The sequence below is a fragment of the Carettochelys insculpta genome, chromosome 2 (assembly GCF_033958435.1).
Source record: "Carettochelys insculpta isolate YL-2023 chromosome 2, ASM3395843v1, whole genome shotgun sequence".
Lineage (NCBI taxonomy): Eukaryota > Metazoa > Chordata > Testudines > Carettochelyidae > Carettochelys > Carettochelys insculpta.
In genome coordinates, this window is record NC_134138.1 from 270,610,269 (window position 1) to 270,630,493 (window position 20,225).

Here is a 20,225-nt window from a genome sequence, read left to right on the forward strand (position 1 = left end):
TGACGGGGGACCCGGACACGCCCGGACGCGGACTCGACGCGGGTCACGGACTCCCCCGGACGCGGACCCGACGCGCGGCGAGGCCCGGCCACACTAGGCCCGCGGCTCTCCCGGGGGCTCGCCCTGCAGCGGCCCCTAGCGGCGGCCCGGGCGCTGCCGGTGCCGAATCTGCTGCGCGCTCGGGCGGCCGTGAGGAAAGTGCGGCGCGGCGGCGGGGGCTGCGTGCGCCTGGGCGGCCCGATTTCATCATGCGCCGGGGCGGGCCGCGCCGCGCCGCGCCGCGCGACGCTCCATGCCGCCCCTTAGCGCCTTGCTGCTGCCGCTGCCGCTGCTGCGCCGCCGCCTGCCCGCGCTGCTGCGTCCGCTGGTCGCCCCGCTCCGCCACGCCAGCGCCGGCATGGACCGATCCGCCGCCGAGGCGCTGCTCGACCCGCTCCGCCAGGCAGTGCGGCTGCAGGTACCGGCCGGGCTCGGGCTGGGTCCGGGGCTGTGCGCGAGGTGTCTCCCCTGGGAGCCGGGCTCCGGCTTCCCTGTGCCCTGCGGGTCCGGGGCTGTGCGCGGGGTGTCTCCCTTATAGAGCTGGGACCTGTGATTCCCTTGTACCCCACGGATCCGGGGCTGTGCGCGGGGTGTCTCCCGGGGGGAGCCGGGCTCTGGGCTTCCCTTCTGACTTGTGGGTCTGGGGCTGCGTGCGGGGTGTCTCCCTTGTGAAGCTGGGATCTGTGATTCCACTCTGGCCTGTGGGGCTGGGGCTGGGGCTGTAAGGGGGCTGTCTTCCCTACAGAGCTGGGCTCTGGGCTTCCTCTCTGTCCTAGGGGATTGGGTCTCTATCGGTGGTGTCTGCTTGGGCTCTGTAGCACCCCTTCTGCTGTAGGAATGGGGTTTTCCTGGGGCGTGTCTCCCTGTACAGCTGGGTTATGTGGCCTTATTTGTGCCCTAGGGAGCTGGGTCTTCAGGGTAGGTGTCTGCTCCTGGAAGTGGGTCTCTGTTTTCTAGGTGTGTGGTCCGTTTCTTTTCCCCTGTAGATTTGATCTGCATAGGTTCCCTTTTATCCTATGGAACTGGCTCCATATGAACTAGATATATAGAGCGTCTTCTCTTCTATAGAGCCATGTGGTGGTCTCTCACCATATAGAGCTGGCCCACATAGGATCACTTCCCTTTCTTTATAAGCAGGTCTGTGTTACGTCTCCCTTTCCATTCCATAGAGCTGTCTCTCTGCGGTACCCCCCACCCCAACTTAGAGAGCTAGGTCTGTATATGGCCTTCATGGTATAAGTGCGTATTTTGCTATGTAATGGTTCCCTTTTCACCAACAATACCTTGCTGTGTGTCTCATCCCTTTTAGAACTGGGCATATATAGGTCTATGTATTTCCTGTTACAGAACTGGAACTATATGCCTGTGCCCTTCTTGCTCTGTTATCGCTGATCTATGGCTGTGCACTTTCATCTAGAGGTGTCTGTGCATTCCCCTTCTCCTTGCATAGCTGGATCTATATTTGTGCACCATTCTTAAGTGTATCTGTTTCTGCATACGCTTCTTATACCTCATGGATTCTCCACATCTTTTCGTAGCTAGATCTGTATGTGCATGGATTGCCCTGCATGTCTTCTTAGCATGGCTAGTTCTGTATAGATCCCTTCTTACCTACACCCCATGTGCATATGTTCCGTAGGTATTGTTAGGGCTACATGCTTGTTTGGCCCTTACATATTTTTGTTATGTAAGTGGATCTGGCTTTGTTCTTTTTACGTGCACCCATACTTTAGTGAGTTTTTGTTATGAGTCATTGTACAGTAACTGAATGTATTGGTGGGGAATCTCCAAGTAAGTGCAGTTAAAATAACTGGACCCAGATGACTTGCTTTTTATTTCATTCCATTAATTTGGGAGCGGCCCCTCTGCCTTTTAGAACAGAAATACATGAATGCCCCTTTTCCCATGCTCTTGGGGATGGGACAGAAGTGTGGGCTGTAAGAGAGAGGTTTGGGAGGGTGAGTGATGAAGGGCAACCTTCCACCGTGTGACGTGAAAGGGTAATAGTAAAAGGACGGGCGTTCAAGGTGTTTTTGCAATGGAGATAGAATAAGGTAAATGCTCTTGTGCAATCCAGATGAAAGGCCCGTGCAGTTCTATGAAATCCGTAGAAGCCTTAATAGAGAGAGAAAAATTGTCCCCATGCGGCCAAGCCGGTGTTTCGTCCTGCAGCAGTGCCTGATGCAATAAGCTGTTGTGATACAGGGGTGGATCCCTTTCACTGTTGTTTGGGACAAAGCTGCAGCAAAACCTGCCACATCAAATGGTGCTGTGTGCTCCTCCTCTTCTGGGCTGGGCTCATGTCTTTAATTAAATTGTGTCCAGTCAGCAAGCATAATTGTTTGCTTCATTTTTTTTTCCCCTGCCCTATGCCCAAAGTCTGAGTCTTTTTTATTGTCATTCTGGACAAAGAGCTGCTGCATGCCATTTTTTTTCTGGTGTGAATGCAAGGCAGTGTGGTGAACTCTTCTGAGCATGCAGCAGTCCCTTGGACACTCTGTCTTTGCTTTCTTTCCTTGAAGATCCCCTAATTCAGCAAAGAGGGGTTTGGTTTGCTACTTTTTTTCCCCGGTGTTCTGATCCCTCCCTCTGCCACGTTAGCTTGGAATTACAGTTCAGCCGATCAGCCTTGGAGTGAAATTTTCACATTTTGATTACACTGGTTACCAGGAAGGAAGCAGTCAAGTGCAGTTGCCAACTTTCTTTATCCAGTGGATTAAAGTGGCTGACATGTTAAGTTTATTAGATCAGCCTTTCGTGGTCTTTTATTTTCTCTTTGCTTAATTTGCTTACTGTCAGTTCTTTCCCGGTATAAAGTCAGCCCCTGCTTTCCCCAGCCTGAGAGATGAAATCCCAACTGCAGCCTGTGTTTCCTATCTCATTGCCTGTGTGCAGTGATTTTGCTAGGGCTGAGCATCATGCAGGAAAAACAAAATCTTGCAGATTGTAAACAAAGCTAGCAATACAGAAAAAAATAAAAATCAGGTTCACATTTTCTTAAATGAAAGAACAATAGGTACAGGAAAGATGCTGTACTGGGAACATTAAAGTAGGGAAGCTGTTAATTTTTTCACATAGTTCACATCTTTAGCTGTCTTTTGCTGTCTCTTGCCTCTCAACAGTCCTCCCTCAATAACTCAAGATAAACACTTTTTATTTTTGGCTCAGTTAACTCCTTGGGTGTGGTGGAGGGAAAGACTGTTCATTCACTTAAAGCCAGCACAGGCAAGAAACAGAACTAAATTACCTGCAGCTGCTGCCTACAATTTATAGTGATACAGCAGTGTAGATCTGGGATGTGAAAAACCTGATCAACAGAGCTGTGCCAACAAAACTTTCTGTGTAGGTGCAGCTATTCCACCAGAAGAATAGCTACAGTGTCAGAAATAATGTTGAGAGAGATGGTGATCCTAACTGGCAGAAAAGCTTCTGTTGGTGTTGGAAGTATCTACACTAGGGGGCTATGCTAAATAGGCTCAGAAGTGTTGACACGATCCCAGCAAATATTATAAAACCATATGATAGTGTTGGGTATAGACTCTGATCCCTGCCCTAACAAGTCATCTAGGCAAGGTGCTGATGATGATGCTGACGGAGAGACTAAGATTGCAGATAAAAGAACATCTAGTGAATGAGCAAGCTGGATTCAGGAAAGATAGAAGTACCATACAGCAGATATTGGCACTAAGATTGATAGCAGGGAAAGCTGGACAAAAGAACAAGAACATCTACACTTGCTTTGTCGATTTTCAGGAGGCATTTGAAAGTGTAGATCAGAAAGTGACTTGGGCGGTGCTGGAGCCATATGAAATGGATAGCAGACTGATACGGTTGTTAAAGGATATCAGCGACAATGCAGAGGCAGCAGTGAGAACGTGTGGAGAGTTGGGAAGTTGGTTTAGAACGAGTAGAGGTACGAGACAAGGAGATCAGATATCACTGAGTATCTTCATCACATAAGAACATAAGAATGGCCATACTGGGTCAGACCAAAGGTCCATCCAGCCCAGTATCCTGTCTGCTGACAGTGTCCAATGCCAGGTGCCCCAGAGAAGGAGAACAGAAGACAATGATCAAGTGATTTATCTCCTGCCATCCATCTCCTGCCCTTGTACTGAAGGCTAGGGCACCATACTTTACCTCTGGCTAATAGCCATTTATGGACCTAACCTGCAAAAATTTATCGAGCTCTTTTTTAAACCCTAATAGAGTCCTGGCCTTCACAGCCTCCTCTGGCAAGGAGTTCCACAGGTTGACTGTGCGCTGTGTGAAGAAAAATTTCCTTTTATTAGTTTTGAACCTACTACCCATCAATTTCATTTGGTGTCCCCTAGTTCTTATATTATGGTAAAAGGTAAATAATTTTTCTATATTCACTTTCTCCACACCATTCATAATTTTATATACCTCTATCATATCGCCCCTCAATCGCCTCTTTTCCAAACTGAAAAGTCCCAGTCTCTCTAGCCTCTCCCCATATGGGACCCATTCCAAACCCCTAATCATCTTAGTTGCCCTTTTCTGAACCTTTTCTAATGCCAATATATCTTTTTTGAGGTGAGGAGACCACATCTGCATGCAGTACTCAAGATGTGGGCGTACCATAGTTTTATGTAGGGGAAGTATGATATCTTTTGTCTTATTATCTATCCCTTTTTTAATAATTCCTAACATCCTGTTTGCTTTACTAACTGCCGCTGCACACTGCATGGATGTCTTCAGAGAACTATCCACTATAACTCCAAGATCCCTTTCGTGATCTGTCGTAGCTAAATTTGACCCCATCATGTTGTACGTGTACTTTGGGTTATTTTTTCCAATGTGCATTACCTTACACTTACCCACATTAAATTTCATTTGCCATCTAAACAGAGTGATGGACAAGATCAAGGAAGAGGTAGAAGGCACATCTGTACATGGAGTAAGAATTAACAACTTGAGGATTGCGGGTTAGTTATCATTGAGGAAGATGAGGAGAAGCTAGCGAAAACTAGGAAGGGAAGCAGTACGGAATGTTTATGAACATGGATCAAACAAAAACAATGGCATTTGGAGATAAAGAAATAGGAAGGAAGATCATTGTAGATGGGATTGATCTAGAGAAAGTAGAGAAGTTCACGTATCTGGGGAACAACATAATGTATGATCTAGACCATGGGTGTCCAACCTTTTGGCTTGCCTGGGCTGCATTGAGTGACGAGGAATTGTCTTGGTCCGCGTATAAAATATATTATATAGTTAATGTATATAAATCACATAATAATGTTAAAAGTTTATGATCTTGTGGGGCCGCATTACTAGCTGTCCAGGGCTGCAGGTTGGACACGCCTGATCTAGACTGAGAAGGAAATGGCAACTAGAATAGCAAAAACAAGAGTGAGTTTGAAGGAGATGGATAAGATCTGGAAAAGCAAAGTGATTAGCTTAGGAATGAAGCTGAGCATCTTGAAAATGTGTGTATTCAGCAGCATGTTGTACAGATATGAGACATGGGTGATAACGAAAGATTTGAGGAGAATATTGGAGTTTGAGAGGTATTGTTACAGGAAGATCCTGAGAAGGTCACCCACAAAGAATTAGACTCATCCCGCATTAAATGAGTACTCTGCTTACAAGTACTCGCTTAAACAAGGGACACATACACTTACCTCTGTTCACTAGGTGAGTGAACTCCCCCCGCTAATATGAGCCTGACCCCTCCCCATGGCTCCAACCCACCGCAGTCTGACTTCCACCCCGCCGGCCACGGAGCCGTAACACGCCTCAGCCTGACCGGCCCCCAACCACCACAGCCTGACCCCCCTGCAGCCCCAAACTGTAGCAGCCTGACTTCCCCTGCCGGCCCCACAACCCCAACCCACCGCAGTCTGACGCCCCTCCTCTCCCATCTGCCCCACAGGCCCAACGCAGCACCAGGTTTTAACCCCCCCACTCGTGGCCCCAAACTGCCCCTAGCCTTTAACCCATCGCCCTTCCAAACCCAAGGTTCACTTAAAAAGCAGCACCACATGCTGTCACTCCTTCACAAAGTTAGGAGCACTAGGAACCAATCAGAGACTTTTACATGTATTTTAATGGGAATTTAGTGTCCCTCTTACCAGTTTTCACCTACAAGCAGAAAGCTGGGAACCAGTTGTGCTAGTACAGTGAAGGATGAGTGTACATAGGAGGATACAGCTGAAAGAGAGCTGACTGCAGAAAGTTATGCAACACAAGATACAGTTATTTGGGCATATTTGCAAAGTAAATGACAAATGAAAAATCAAGACCCTGGTATTCAGCATAATGGACAGTTTGAATAGGAGAGGCAGACCCCACAGAGAATGGGTAGGTGATATAGTAGATTGTAGACTAGCTCCACACCCGAAATTAAGCCACTCTGCACTGGACAGGGAAAGATGGAAGGAAATGGTGAGAGAGGCATCAGACACCAACGGGCACTGAGCCCACGGTTGATGATAATATTATAGTGTGCATAGGAGTTAAAAATTTACCTGTTCTTTGCCTGTCCCATTTTGGGGGTCATGGGGTGGGGACTCCTGACCAAGTGGGACAGCAAAACCCTTCCAGAAATCTTACAAGATGGTAGTAGTCAGTCATGTTCCAAGGCCCCTACTGTAACTGGCTTTCTTATAAATTTGCTTCCTACACTGCTTTGATAATCTGCTGTCCTACAAAACCATGGATGTCCTGAATGTCAGAGAATCTTTAATCACCATAATAGTGCTTGTGCCTATTCAGCTGGACTTTCTTTAAAGGGAACGTATTCACATATTGAGATTAATTGTGGGTGGTTTGGGAAACATTTACTTCAGTGATACGTTAATGCTTCCGTGCTCATTTTCCAATTTCAGAGTGCTCCCCCCCACTTCCAGTACCTCGGCCAGTTTCCATGGGATTGTAGGCTCTCTCAGGCAGCCTTGAGAGCTAAACATCCCTCACACCCGCCTTTCAGAGTGGAATCTTCATCTCAGATTCTTCTGTGTTCTTCCTCAGGGGGAACTGGTAAGAAAGCTGAAAGAAGAGAGAGCTCCCCAGGTGGATGTAGACAGAGCTGTAGCAGAGCTCAAGGCTCGAAAGAGGATCTTAGAAGCCAAGGTGAGTCTAAGTACAGTAGACCCTTGAGTTATGGGAGGGTTTCATTCCACACTCCCTCACGTAACCCAAATTTCACGTAAGTGGGGTCCAGCTTTTTGTCCAGTGGAACACATGTTCTGCAGCTGCGGAAGCAGCAGAAAGGTAGGCCATAGGGTGGGGCGGGGGGGGGGCAGTTGGAGAGGGTTAAGCCTGGTGGTTGGTTGGGGCGAGGGGTGGAGATGAGCCACAGCTGTTCACAGGGGTGGTGAGCCAGAGCCCTGCTTGGGTGGTGAGTCGGGCCCTGGGGGTGGAGGGTGTTAATTGAGTCCGAATGCAGGGGAGTTTGAACCGGGGTGAGGGTGTTGAACTGAAGCCACGTGCGGGGGTGGGGAGGACTCGCACTGGGGTGGGAGAAAAGAACTGGGGCCTCACGCGAGGGGTGGTGAGCCGGAGCCAGGCGTGGGAGTGAAGGGTGAGCTGGAGCCGCGCTTGGGTCGTGAGCCGGAAGGGGGATTGAACCGGGACTTGGGAGGTTGAGGCAGAGTTGCGCCTGAGGGGTGTGAACTAGAACCAGAGGTGGAGATGAGAGGGGAGCAGGAGCTGTGTGCGGGTGGTGAGTGGAGCTGGGGGTGGAGACTGAGCCGGCGCCGTGTGGGGCCTGGCGGTGGTGTTGAGCCAGGGCCAGGGGGGCACCAGTTAAGCACACTGGAAATTGTGCATTTCCAGGGCTTGCTGTAGGAATCGGGGGTCAGCTGTGTAAGAGCGGGGTCGCGTGCTCTGGGCTCATGTACTCTGAGACCTTACTGTATTAGATCTGTGATCTGGAGGGTTGCATGAGCGTACTACGATTCCTACAGTGAAGTGGTCGTGTTTTTTAAATGCAGACGTTTAAAAGAAAAGGAGGAGCTCGATGTAAGCTTGAAAGCTTATCCATCTCATCAACAGACATTTGTCAACTTCTGGGTGGGTTATCTTACCCACTTTCTCTATGTTTATGCCACACCCTTTGGACCACTACAGGTTGAACCTCTGTAATTGGAAACTGTCTCATCCAGCAAACTCTGTAATCCAGCCTGATTTTAGTTAGCTGTATGACCAGTTATCATGAGTGTGGCCAAATTTCCCATGGTCCCATAAAGTTTGTTTACAGCCACCTGTCCTGGCTCTCAGTGTTGTTTAGCTGTAATTTACCCCTGCATGACTTCTAAGAGCCCAGTAAGCAGTGGAAGTGTTGGTAATGTGCTAGAAAATGCTGACTTCCCATCGTCCAGGAAATTCTTTCCCCCACCACTGGTCAGGTCCTGAGGGTGCCAGATAAGAGAGGTTCAGCCTACAGATGCTTTGTTGAAATCTACTCTTTCAGCATAGGATTCATGTTAATGTGTCAGCATGGGCCCATGTTACCCCTTACCTTTAATTACGAAACGGTCAGCTCAGTGGTCTACGTGTTTTTGAGACCACTTGATAATGTTCCTTGCCTTAGTTCTTCCTGTGTGGCTGACATTTCATGCAGTCTAGTTCTTCTGCTGATTATGGTCACTTGCTAGTTGTGCTCCTTCTTTCCAGGAGATACCAGTGCATCCAGTATCTCCTGTTGCTGTCTTCTGCCAGCTTTTCCTTGGCCTCCTTACTTACTCTTTCCTTCCTTGCTGTTTGTACCACAGAGGAGTATTCAAGAGCCCTTCCACTGCTGCACCCATGACTGTCCCAGCCAATACTTATTATAACTTGCAATCAACTTAAAAATCACATTTTAAACAAATTTTATCTATCTTCCCTAGGTTGCTAATAACAGTTTAGATTATCAAAAGTTAACAAATTTTTAAAATCCAATGTGTACGTCACCATTTTTTGTTTACTTTTCCCATTTCTGTCAGCCAGCAAAATGAAAACCTTATATGGTCACTTTGTATCTGTTTCACTTCCAGATTCTTTACACAATGTTTGAATTACAAATCTGGCAAGGGAGATTTTAAAAAAGGAGAAAATTCTGTTCGTAGCAGCTTAACTCATCTGTTTAAAAACATTTCCTGCAACCTTAATTTTTTTTTTTTTTCAAATTGAAGGCCAAATTTAAGTTTGTATCTTTAAAACAGACACATCCTGGCCTGGAAAGAGGTTCTAAAAATAACGTTATGGGATTCCAGGTTTATTGTCTTCATTTCCAGAACACATTGGCTCAGTATGAGTAAAAATACATTTTCCTCCCACTCAATAGCCAGCCCTGCAAACTCATCTTGAGATCTAAGAGCAGATTCTGGGTACTTTCTGGTTTGTGTATCACCACAAGTTTAAAAAATGGGGAAATTCTTTTGTTAGGTGCAGACAACCTTGTTGTGAAACCTTGTCTTCAGCAGTGTGCATAAACCTAGGGCAGAAGCTGCTGCTGTGCTCGCGACTCAGCTAATAATTAGAACACCAGCATCAAACCTCGCTCTGGCCTGCTTTGAAGAACTAATTGAATTATTTAGAAGTTATTTGTCTCATAAGTCGGTAGTTATGACTGGAGATGTGCGAGGAGGCAATGTGAGTAAGAGTGAGTCACTTTTCGGAGTGAAACCACGCTTTAGAATCCACGGTTTGCTCAAGGCTAGTCTCGGTTACTGTGACTCATCTCTTTAAATCTCTGGTTATGTCTTGTCATTCTGGCAAAGGATTCTTGGCACCTCTTTCAGCCACTCCTTATCCATGGGAAAGGCATGTGCAGGATGCGATGCAGAAGCCTCTTTGCTGGTTACACAATTTGTGTGGGTTATACTCATGTATTCCAGGGTGACCTTGCAACAGCAGCACATCTTTTCACCAGCACAAGGGTGATTATTGTAATTCCTGTTTGGCAAGGCTTCCAGCAGTGCATGTTCATCCGTTGCAGTTTGAGAGGAGAGTATGGATGGATACCTGCTGCTTTGAGCAACTGGGCACTGTCACACCAGCCCTGTGACACAGCTGCATATTCAAGGGAGGTGTAGCTCTAGGTGGGCATCACTGGCTTATAATACCTTCCCTGAGCAGGACACATCTGTGTTTGAGATCCCTTAGTGGGCATGGATGCTCAGCTACCACTTGGAACCTGTTGCCATCTTAAGACGTCCTCCTTGAAGCTGTTGTGTGCTTCCCTCCACACGGCTTAAAAACAGAGTGAAGCCAGACAGTCTCTATTTCTTCCCCACAATAACCCAACAAGAGTAGCATTGCCTCTGTAACAGTGACTCAACGTGTATTGGTGGTTGGGGCCAGGGATTTCCTGTCACTCCAAATTCCTCCATTTTCACTTTTGGTATCAGCCCTGTATCATTTGCTGCTTCGCCCACCAGAAAGTCATTCTGCCTGGTGAGAAGTCCTAACACGTTTGCAATGTCTATGATCCAGATAGAGTGCACTTCTCTCTGTCCTCAGTTTCTCAGTGGCAGTGTCTACACGAGCTCCCTACTTCAAAGGGAGCATGGTAGGTAGGGTGTCGGGAGATTATTAAAGAAGTGCTGCAGTGCATACGCAGCACTTCATTAAGCTAATTGTCCCCCATGCTACTTCAAAGTGCTGGCTTGCATGTAGCCATGGCTAACCCGCCGGTACTCCTCAAAATTTTGAGGAGTAAGAGGACTTCACATCTTCTCAGGCACTTCCGAAGTATCAGTGGGTTGGCTGCGGCTACGCAGAAGCCAGCCCTTTGAAGTTTAACACTTCGAAGTTGCACGGGGAGAATTAGCTTAATGAAGTGCTGTGTATGCACCGCAGAACTTCATTAATAATCTCCCGACACCCTACTTACCATGCTCCTTTCGATGTAGGGAGCTAGAGTAGCCACAGCCAATCTGTACTTCAAAGCTATTGTTTTAACACTGTCAACAACCTTAGTTTAAAACAGTCTTTTCAGGCAGATGTATTTATTCTGAAGCTGACGGGAGCTGCATATGCTTTCACCTCTCTGAAAATCAGTCCTCTTCTGTTTGTTCTCAAATGTGCGTTTAGGTGCTGATCTCCAAGGACCCAAGCTGGGAAGTGTGTGACGTAATTTTTTAGCTTTGGGGTATAAGCCAAAGACCATTCAGAATAAAGACGTCAGTTTAACCTTTTCAGAGACAGGTTCGCTCTCCGAAATCCATGATTCTCTGGCAAGATCACGGATGTTGCTGGAGCAGACGGCCCTGGTGACAGAGCGGGCGCCATCTGTGAGTCCCCCCCGGCTGGGGCTGTGCAGCTGGGGAAAGGAGCCGTGGCAAGGGAGCTTCAGTGGCTGGGAGGTGGGAAGCTGTGGTAGCCCAGGGGAAGAGGAGGGTCAGGGAGCTCTGGTGGCCACAGAGCTACAACGGCCAGGGATAGGAGCTGCTCCAGAGGCTTAGAGGGGCAGCATCAGGGAATGGGTGATGCCCAGGAGCAGCAGACAGCAGGGACAATCCTTGGTTTGGGAGCACTCAGGTCCCAAGGGTACCACACCAGCAAGGTGCAACCTGTATTCTATTTTGCTTTAAATAGTTTGTTTTAGAAACAACAACAGCAATTTTAGTCATCTGTCATAAGATTTAATCACTAAAATGTCTTCATGGCAGGGGAGAAAAATCACCATCAGTAATGAATGGGATGGGTGCTTGCAGTGGTGGGTTTGCTATTAGAATCTATGTGTATAGACTGAAACTACCATACACTTGTTTAATCAGCAGTAAATGTTCTCGCTGAATATTTTTGCCATAATGTGTGTTTGATAATTGATACTGAAACTTAATAGGGAAAGTAATGTTTATGGCATATGTTCTGAGTCTAAACTGATGGTGTTTATTATCAGTATCTTTCTACAGTAATCATATGGAATACAGGCAACTGTGTTTGCTCTGGTATTTGAATTCAGAGACTATGAGGATGACATGAAAGATATTCCTAGCCGTCAGTCAATGCTTCAATTAGACATCTACCTCTAGCTTAGATTCTGTTACACAGAATCCCAAGTGCGTCAGAGGAAGTTTGCTTTAGAAGTAGTCATCCCTCATGCTGCAGGTGGCTAGGAAATGTCTGCTCAGCGTATCACAATATGAATGTGCTTCATAATCCTCCTTGTCAAAATCCCCATAGCATCCAGAACCTCACGATATTTGTGCAAATGTTTGTTTACAGAATTCACTTTTCAAACTTTGTGGCTAAAATCCTGCATTTGGGCAACCTTAGCAGTTGGACACGTTTTCCAATGTCTGATCTGGGAGGTGCACATCTAAGTTGGGTGCCTGTGAAGGCTGTTTTTGAACAAAGGTGCTTTTGTCCCACAATAGTTAATGGGGAAGGATTCATTTTACTGCCACTAACTGGGACCATTATTTATCTTCTCCCTACCTGTTTTACAGGAGCTGGCTTTACAGCCCAAGGATGATATTGTGGACAGAGCTAAAATGGAGGACACTCTGAAGCGGAGGTTTTTCTATGACCAAGCTTTTGCTATTTATGGAGGTACAAGCATAAAACAGTTTAATTACTAGTCACTTTAGAGAAGCTTCTCTGTATGCAACTGTGAAGTGTATTAATCTCAGCATGCTAAGTTGTTGGTGATCATAATACCGTGAAACATGAAGTGGTTTTTGGAAAGCTGACTTTAGGAGACATCACCTTCTTGAGTCTCTACATTTCTCAAAATCACCTATTTTCCTTCAAATATGTGTGGGCACAAGTTCCATCTTGTGCTGTTGGAATGCAACGTGGAGGATCAGAGAGAGGATGCTAGCTGTCCAGGGAAGTAATGGAAATAGGTTGGCTGGGCATTTTTAACAAAGGCCAGGTGATTAGGATCTCTGCATCTTTCTCTAAACTTCCCTGGCTAAGCTAATGTTAACATCACTCAAATACCAGATCCTGCGATTGTTCTCAATCCTATTACTGCAGGGACACACTTAGCAAGGGGCTAAATGTGGCAGTCTAATCTTTTCAGATAGCCAGGTGCGAGTGTGCATTAGAACAGCGGTTCTCAACCAGGGCATGCGGAGGGGGTACCTCAGCTCATCCTAATAGCTTGACATTCGCCTGCAACAGGCTGCATAAAAAGCACTAGCCAAATCAGTGCAAACTAAAGTTTCGTACAAACAATAACTTGTTGATGCTTCTCTGTGTAGTATACACGCAGATGCAAGTGCAGGACGGTAAACCCTTGATTTAACAGTCCTCAATTTAAAGGCATTCAGAAATAATGGATGCTGTCTGCCAGCCCCCACCCCTGCAATGTAAATGCCCACGACTCACCAGAGCTGCTGCCATCACTGCTGGAGCCACCGGGGCTGGAGGAGCTGTCACTGTGGCTGTGGCCACCGGGGCTGCTGCAGCAGAGTGGGTGCCTAGACTGGACAGCTGGTGGGCGTCCTGTCAGCTGCAGCCCTGAAGGCCCAGCCTTGGGTGGATGGTGAGCGGCTCGTGGCAGGTGAGCCCAGAAGCTCTGCTCTGTAAACTACACAAAGAGCCTACTGCCAAGCTCTCTCTTGCGATCCTGCTGCGTTCCTCCCAGCTCTCAGGTGGAGTGCTCCCTAGCGCACCTTGCAGGTGCCTCCAGTCCTGCAGATTCAGATGTAACAGACTTTTGGCATTAATGGACATCCCTTTCCCCCATTAGTCCGTTAAATCGAGGGTTTCCGATACTTGGAGTCCAATTAATATTTGTAATTAAATGGTGAAAATCAGAGTCAACAATTTTCCAGTAGTTAGGGTGCTGTGGCACTCCTGTATTCGTGTCTGATTTTGTGAGCAAGTCGTTTTTAAGTGAGGTGAAACTTGGGATGTTCAAGACAAATCAGACTTCTGACAGGGCGATCGTCATCTGGAGAGGTAAAGAGCCACTGCATTAGAGTGGGGCTGTCAGTCAGGCTGCAGGTCTCTCCTGTTTGGCCTCAGATTCTGGAGTCAGTTTTCAGTGTGGCATCTACTGGCCAACAGCCTGGGCTTTTCTGCCCTTTTCTTTCATTGGGATGTGTTTGCTACTCCCCTTTCATCTTTAAGGATAAACTGGTGGGCGTGTAACATGCATTCTGTTAAAATGCAACTTCCCCACAGAATATAGAAGTGTCCACTCTTTGTCCAGATTCAGCTCCTGCTGTCAAATACACTTCTTGCATACACTCCTCAGGGATAATCCACAGGAGGAAGACGTGTGGTTGGTATATTTATAGAACACCTATCTGAATCTGAGTTTTTGGCTGCTCAGTGCAGTGTGGGACTGAACTGAGTTTATTTTCTCACCGAGGGCCTGATTCTTAGAGATGCTGAGCAGCTCTACTTCCAGTGCTTGGCAGGATTAATCCCTCCCATTATAAGCATTCTCAGGCAGAGCCTATTTTAATGCTGGTTCGTATGAAATGCTCGTACTTGGGGAGTGATCAGTCAATAAGTTGGGACTGACACCTATAAGTTGAAACATTGTAGTTGATGTGTGTTTGTTTGTTTTATCAAAACAAAGCTGCTGTGTAAGATTGTATGAACCCTATTTTACTTTTCTTGTAGGTGTTAGTGGCCTGTATGACTTTGGGCCAGTTGGATGTGCTTTGAAGAACAACATTATCCAAGCTTGGAGGCACCATTTTATACAGGAGGATCAAATTCTAGAGATAGACTGCACCATGCTCACCCCAGAGCCGGTTCTGAAGTAAATATGGGCCCTTTTCTCTGCAGTGTGTGTTCATTTCTGGTAGCGCTAGAGTTCCTTACAAGCCCGTGTAAAAATAACCACGGGAATGAGAGACTAGGTCATCCAGTTTGTTACCCTGCAGCAATGCAGACTGTCAAAGTGGTTGCACTTGGCTAGGTAATTAGTGCAAATTGCCGTTCAGGTATATAGCTAATGAAAGTTTGTATTACCATAATAGTCCCATAATTTTTAATGGATTTCTCCTCATAAGCGCTTCCCCCAGAACAAGAGCAGTGCTCTCAGCTACACTTCACAAATGGAGGAACTGAAGCACAAAAACTGACTCACTGAAGGGTCTCACAGGAAGTCGGGCAGAGCAGGGAACCGAGCCCAAATTCTAGACTAGTGCCCTAGGCCCTGGGTGCAGTGTCCCCTCCATGTGGAAGCATGGCACAAACCACCCTGTGTCCGTTAAGAGTGGGATGGTAGTGCTAGTGAGTGGTGCCAGCCTGGGAGACTGAAATCCTTTGTTTATCCACAGCACAGGTAGAGCACAGAAAGCAGCAAAGCAATAGGCCTCACACAGCTCCTGCAGTGTGCCTCAAGCCTGCCCTGGAGGCATCACCTCAAAGGGTGAGAGTGCAGTTCAGTCGCCGTACCTGTCCCATCCTTAGCGCCTCTGCCAAAACTGCCAGCCAGGAGGCTCGAGGGACTCATGGCTTTAGTGTGTTGTGGAAGCTTGGCCTCCAGGAATGGGGCTGAGACCTCCAAATAACTTCAGATGGGTCACTGAGCCATCACCGAGTAGTAAAGACTTCCCCCCATAACACCTTGGGTCACACTCAAACTGATGGCATAAGTGAGTGTCCATTTGCCCCCGCCAGTCACCTGACTGATCAAGTTCCGTATATGAATGCATCCTTATCGTGCTCCAGTAATAATGCAGCAAACCAAAGAAAGAACATAATGCTATGTTATTGGCCCAGCGTATGAACCTAAAATTGATTCGGGAGTGACCAGCCTGTCTCAAGGATACTTATGGCTGTAGACAATTTGTGAGTGGGCAAACCAAGTATAGGTCTGTAAACTGAAGCAAGAATGAGCTTGCAGCTTGGCTAGGAGGGGATCTGATTAATGACTGTCTTCCCGGCAGGCTCACCTCATACTCTGGTGCTGTCAAGTGATAGTATGTGATTCTAACGTAGCCTCTTCTCTTCCAGGACTTCTGGCCATGTGGACAAATTTGCTGACTTCATGGTGAAAGATGTGAAAAACGGGGAGTGTTTTCGTGCTGACCATCTCTTAAAAGGTGCGTCCTGAGCCAGGGCTGGCGGAGGGATTCCGTGTGAGTGCTTTCTGCCCCAGGGGACTCCCCTGCTTGTGAGGCTAGATGAGATGACTTAGGGAACTGTAGATGTTAATATGTAACAGACCTACTCAGGAAGACATTCATTCCAGTGTAGATGCTCTTGCAAGTCTATTTACCCATTGTGTTAAGAGTCTGAAGTGATGCCTGGATCCCCTGCAGTGGAATGACTTGTATCCAAAGAAATACCATACACTCAGGACCTCATTTTTATTTTCTAGTCATTCATAAATGAAGCCAGAAGGGACTATTGGATCATCTAGTTTGGCTTCATAGCAAGCCTAACCTTCTGCCTGTCGAATCTAAATGAAGCATGTAAAGGCCACGCTTTGGTCTTGTTGTTCTGGTGTTGGCTGAAACTTGCTTTTTGATGCACTCTTAGGTTAAATCTAGTAGATAGATGGCTGCATGACAAAGCTGCTGGATTGCACTTATTTCATAGAAGAGGTGTTCCAAGGGTACTGTTCAGCTTAATAACCCCAGAATCTAGCTAGCACTGGGATCCATAAATGTGCATATTGGGTGGTTTTTTTTCAGGTTGCAAAGTCAGTGTGATTCTTTACATTGGTTTGTGTTAAACAAACCGTGACTCCTAAACATTGGAGCTGAGTCAGATTTGCATCTTGACCATCCCTGGCTCAAGGGAGGGACAGGTGCAGTCTAGCTTTAAGTGTCTCATTCTGCGGGGGGTTCCCATCATTCCCCTGGGATACTGGTCTGCAGTCTAATAGATATCAGCATTAAGAAATAGTCTTGGAATATTCAACTTAAAGTTTCCTTTTGCTGTTTTGGAACCTGCTAAGTGAGACTGTCCTCCCCTGTATGGCTGATCCACAGGGGAAAGCCACCTGTGTTGCTCCCTGTTAGCAGACCAAATCTTTTTGCTTAAAAGGTGCTGGTGATCTGTACTTTGAATCTAGAGATCCTGGGTTTGCTCCCCAATGATGATTTGTCCTGTGGAGGGTCATTGCAGACTTAAAAAAAAAAAAGCAGGCTGTACAAGTCAGTGACAGAGAAGTTGTATGTATGTGTACGAACACGATAGACAGAAAAGCCTTTCTGAACAGCTTTTGCTCTCAAGCTTCCAGTGCCTTACTGAGAGCAGGTTTAAAATAAGGGGCGGGGGAGCAAAGGGTAGCACGAGCGCTGTTTGCTAAGTACACACAGCAGATGTGATCGTGTCCTCTCTCAGCTGAGAGATAAAGAATGTCAAAAATCAAATGGGAAACGTTGAGCCAAAGCTTCCTCTGTTGTACGTCAGCATATCCCCTCTGACTTCAGGGAAGCTACAGTGAATCACGTGAGTGGAGAAGCCAACCCATTGCATGTTGTCTGGTGGACATGCACATGTTTTCAGACACTTCATAATCCTCCGGATTCCTTTAGTTCTGGGGTTAGAGCGGTTCAGTGATCTTGCTCAAATGTGAAACTAACTCCCGATGCTTGCAGCTCACTTGCAGAAGCTGATGTCTGACAAGAAGTGTACAGCTGAGAAAAAGACAGAAATGGAAAACGTTTTAACACAGGTCAGTGCTTGAGCACAGGAGGATGAAAACTTGCCAGATGAGGTGGCAGATGTGAGGTGTGATACAAACATCCAAGAGTGCATCCTGTCCCAACTCCCTCAGAGGAGAAGCACTCTCGGCTTCCCGCATCCATTGTGAATGTTCCACTGGGCACCAGATATTTTTTCAAGCAGACATGAAGGCGGTAGCATTTGATGTAAATTTCTAAGCCAACCTTCCCCTCCCCCATATGTGCATGTCAGCCTCCTAAATATATGTGAGGTGTTACTTTCCTTAAAGAAAATGTTCTATTGCAAGACCCCTCAGAAGGCCCTGTCGCCATCAAAGCTGCTATAGTGTCATTGCAGCCAGGGTTTGTGGACTGTGCACCCTGTGAACCTTTGTTAGGAGCCATTTGGGCTCATTGTGCCACTGTACAGGTGGAGATGCAGATCCACCAGTCAGAGAGAGACTGGTCTCAAGCATCCTACTGAAGACCTATGGTTGAAGATCTAGAGACCATCCCCATCAGCAGCCAGGGGAGGAGGATTCTGCCCCCTGTTGAGCCTCCTGCCCCATCTGCTATGCAAGGCTCAGCCATGTAGGCTAGATGCAGGGGACAGAAATTATATCTGCAAGGTTCAGTAGCAGCTTGTTAAATTATTTTTGTATTGAACCAAAACCCTTAGTGATGTCTCTGCTTGTAAACTCTTGGGAATTCTTTCTCTGTGTGAGGTTGCTTTTGTTTCCCATTAGAATGGTTGGTGTTGCAAGCTAATGTTCCCAGGCTGCAGTGTGTAGAGGTTTGTCTTCATTTAGTTGTTTGTTTTCGTAATGTGTATTCCCATGGCTCTTAGGATAAGTGCTTTCACAGTCTAGTCGGTAACTCTTCCACAGTACTGTACTGAACCTTGACCCTGTTACATTTGTCCTGTTTTGCTTTCCCCTGCTGTAGCTGCAGACTTGCTGTAAAACTGGAGCTGCTGTTGTGGTGTTGGGAGTTCCCTATGTTCGTCAAATCTGTGTGCTCCTAGACTGGGAGTTCTCTGTGATGTGCCAGGGATCATAGAAGTGAGAGATGGACAAGGCCTATTTGATCACAGAGTCCTCTCTTGGTGCTGCCATGAGGGCAGGGGCCTGGGCTCCGTGACCTCTTGAGGTCCCTTCCAGTCCTAATATTCTATGATTCCATTACCTCTGACACTGGCGAGTAAAGCTGCCTTGACAGAGGACATATTCAATGTTGAATGTTACTGGTTAAAATGTGGTTCTTTAAAATCACTCTCTCATGCAGCTGTCTAGGTGTCCCTGGCAACATCTCACTCACAAAATCGTCCAGTTAACAAATTGCTGCTAGAGCTAGTAGACCGTCCCCACATTTAGCTGCTTTACTCTGTGGTCACCTTCCCTGCTGCAGATCATCTCAGCAGTGCTAGAATGCAACACGCAACACTTGGCATGTATTGTGCCTGGTGCACCAGCTAATTGCAGAGTTGTGGAAGGAAGAGGGCATGAAAAGAAGCAACACATTGCAGAAATTGTAGTTAACTTTCTTTGTCTCCTGCCCAGCGATTACCCTTTTTCTGTGTTGCTCCTGCCCTGGCTGGTTTGATTGGTTTGACTGCTCAGAAGAAGGTTCTCTTTGGATGATGTTGCCATCTAGTGACTCTGCTGCTGCTTTGCACCCAACCTTTCCAAGCAGAGCTGCTATTGCTGGAAAGATTGTAAGCCTGGAAAGGCTCCATGCTGTGGCTGAGTCAGACATACAGTATTAAAGTGGACATGTAGTTTCTTCCATGCCTGCTGCAAACCTTTACCCTTGCCCTCAATAAAATGTGGTGTTGCAGTCCTATAACAAGCTCTTCCAGTGTGATCCTGAGTTGGTGTTTAGTAATAGATGGGAAGGGTGCAAATCATCACTGCGTTACCTTGTCTTGTACTTTTAAAATAACCATCCTTGTGTTTTGTCACTAGTTGGACAACTACAGTCAACAGGAGCTCGCCGATCTCTTTGTGAATTACAATGTGAAGTCTCCTGTCACAGGGAATGACCTCTCCCCTCCTGTGTCTTTCAATCTAATGTTCAAGACCTCCATTGGGCCTGGAGGGAACATGCCAGGGTAGGTAGTAGCCTCATGCTGCCCATATTCTTTTGGCAAGTGGCTAAGAGTGACCCTAATTTTCCACTGCCCAGGATTAGCAACGAGATCTGCATGCAACTGAAAACAATCCAGATCTCATCTCAGGCAGCCTTTGCCGTTCCAGTCTTTTCCCCAGGGTGCTCTGAAGCTGCTATTGCAAAGTAGACTCTAAGGTCAGTAGGAACCACTGCGACTCCCATGGCTGTAGTAACCGCGGAGTTCTTATTCTACTGCTGTGCTTGAGTGGCAGGAGTAGCTTGCGGCTGTACGTAGGTGCAGGCTAGGCTAAACTCTGTATGGCATGGAGCAGCCAAGCCCTGTGGCTTGGAGCAGGGATTGCTGCACGTGTGCAAGACCTGGACTTCTGTTCCCCATGGAGCAGAACACAGAGGGGGAGGGGTAGCTCAGTGGTTTGAGCATTGGCCTGCTAAACCCAAGGCTGTGAGTTCAATCCTTGAGGGTGCCATTTAGGCATCTGGGAAAAATAATTTTAAAAATAAAGAAAAGGG

The 20,225-nt window shown here is 47.0% G+C and overlaps 1 protein-coding gene across 1 annotated transcript in view; it reads left to right on the forward strand.

The window, feature by feature from the left end:
• The first annotated feature begins 241 nt into the window (after positions 1–241).
• Positions 242–20,225, forward strand: part of GARS1 (glycyl-tRNA synthetase 1) — a 42,209-nt gene continuing 22,225 nt past the window's right edge. The window contains exons 1-7 of the mRNA XM_074985170.1: positions 242–457; positions 7,036–7,137; positions 12,447–12,549; positions 14,581–14,722; positions 15,925–16,013; positions 17,520–17,596; positions 19,550–19,695. Of these exons, the coding sequence (XP_074841271.1) occupies positions 293–457; positions 7,036–7,137; positions 12,447–12,549; positions 14,581–14,722; positions 15,925–16,013; positions 17,520–17,596; positions 19,550–19,695 (824 nt within the window). The 5' untranslated portion in view covers positions 242–292. The remainder of the gene's footprint in view (positions 458–7,035; positions 7,138–12,446; positions 12,550–14,580; positions 14,723–15,924; positions 16,014–17,519; positions 17,597–19,549; positions 19,696–20,225) is intronic.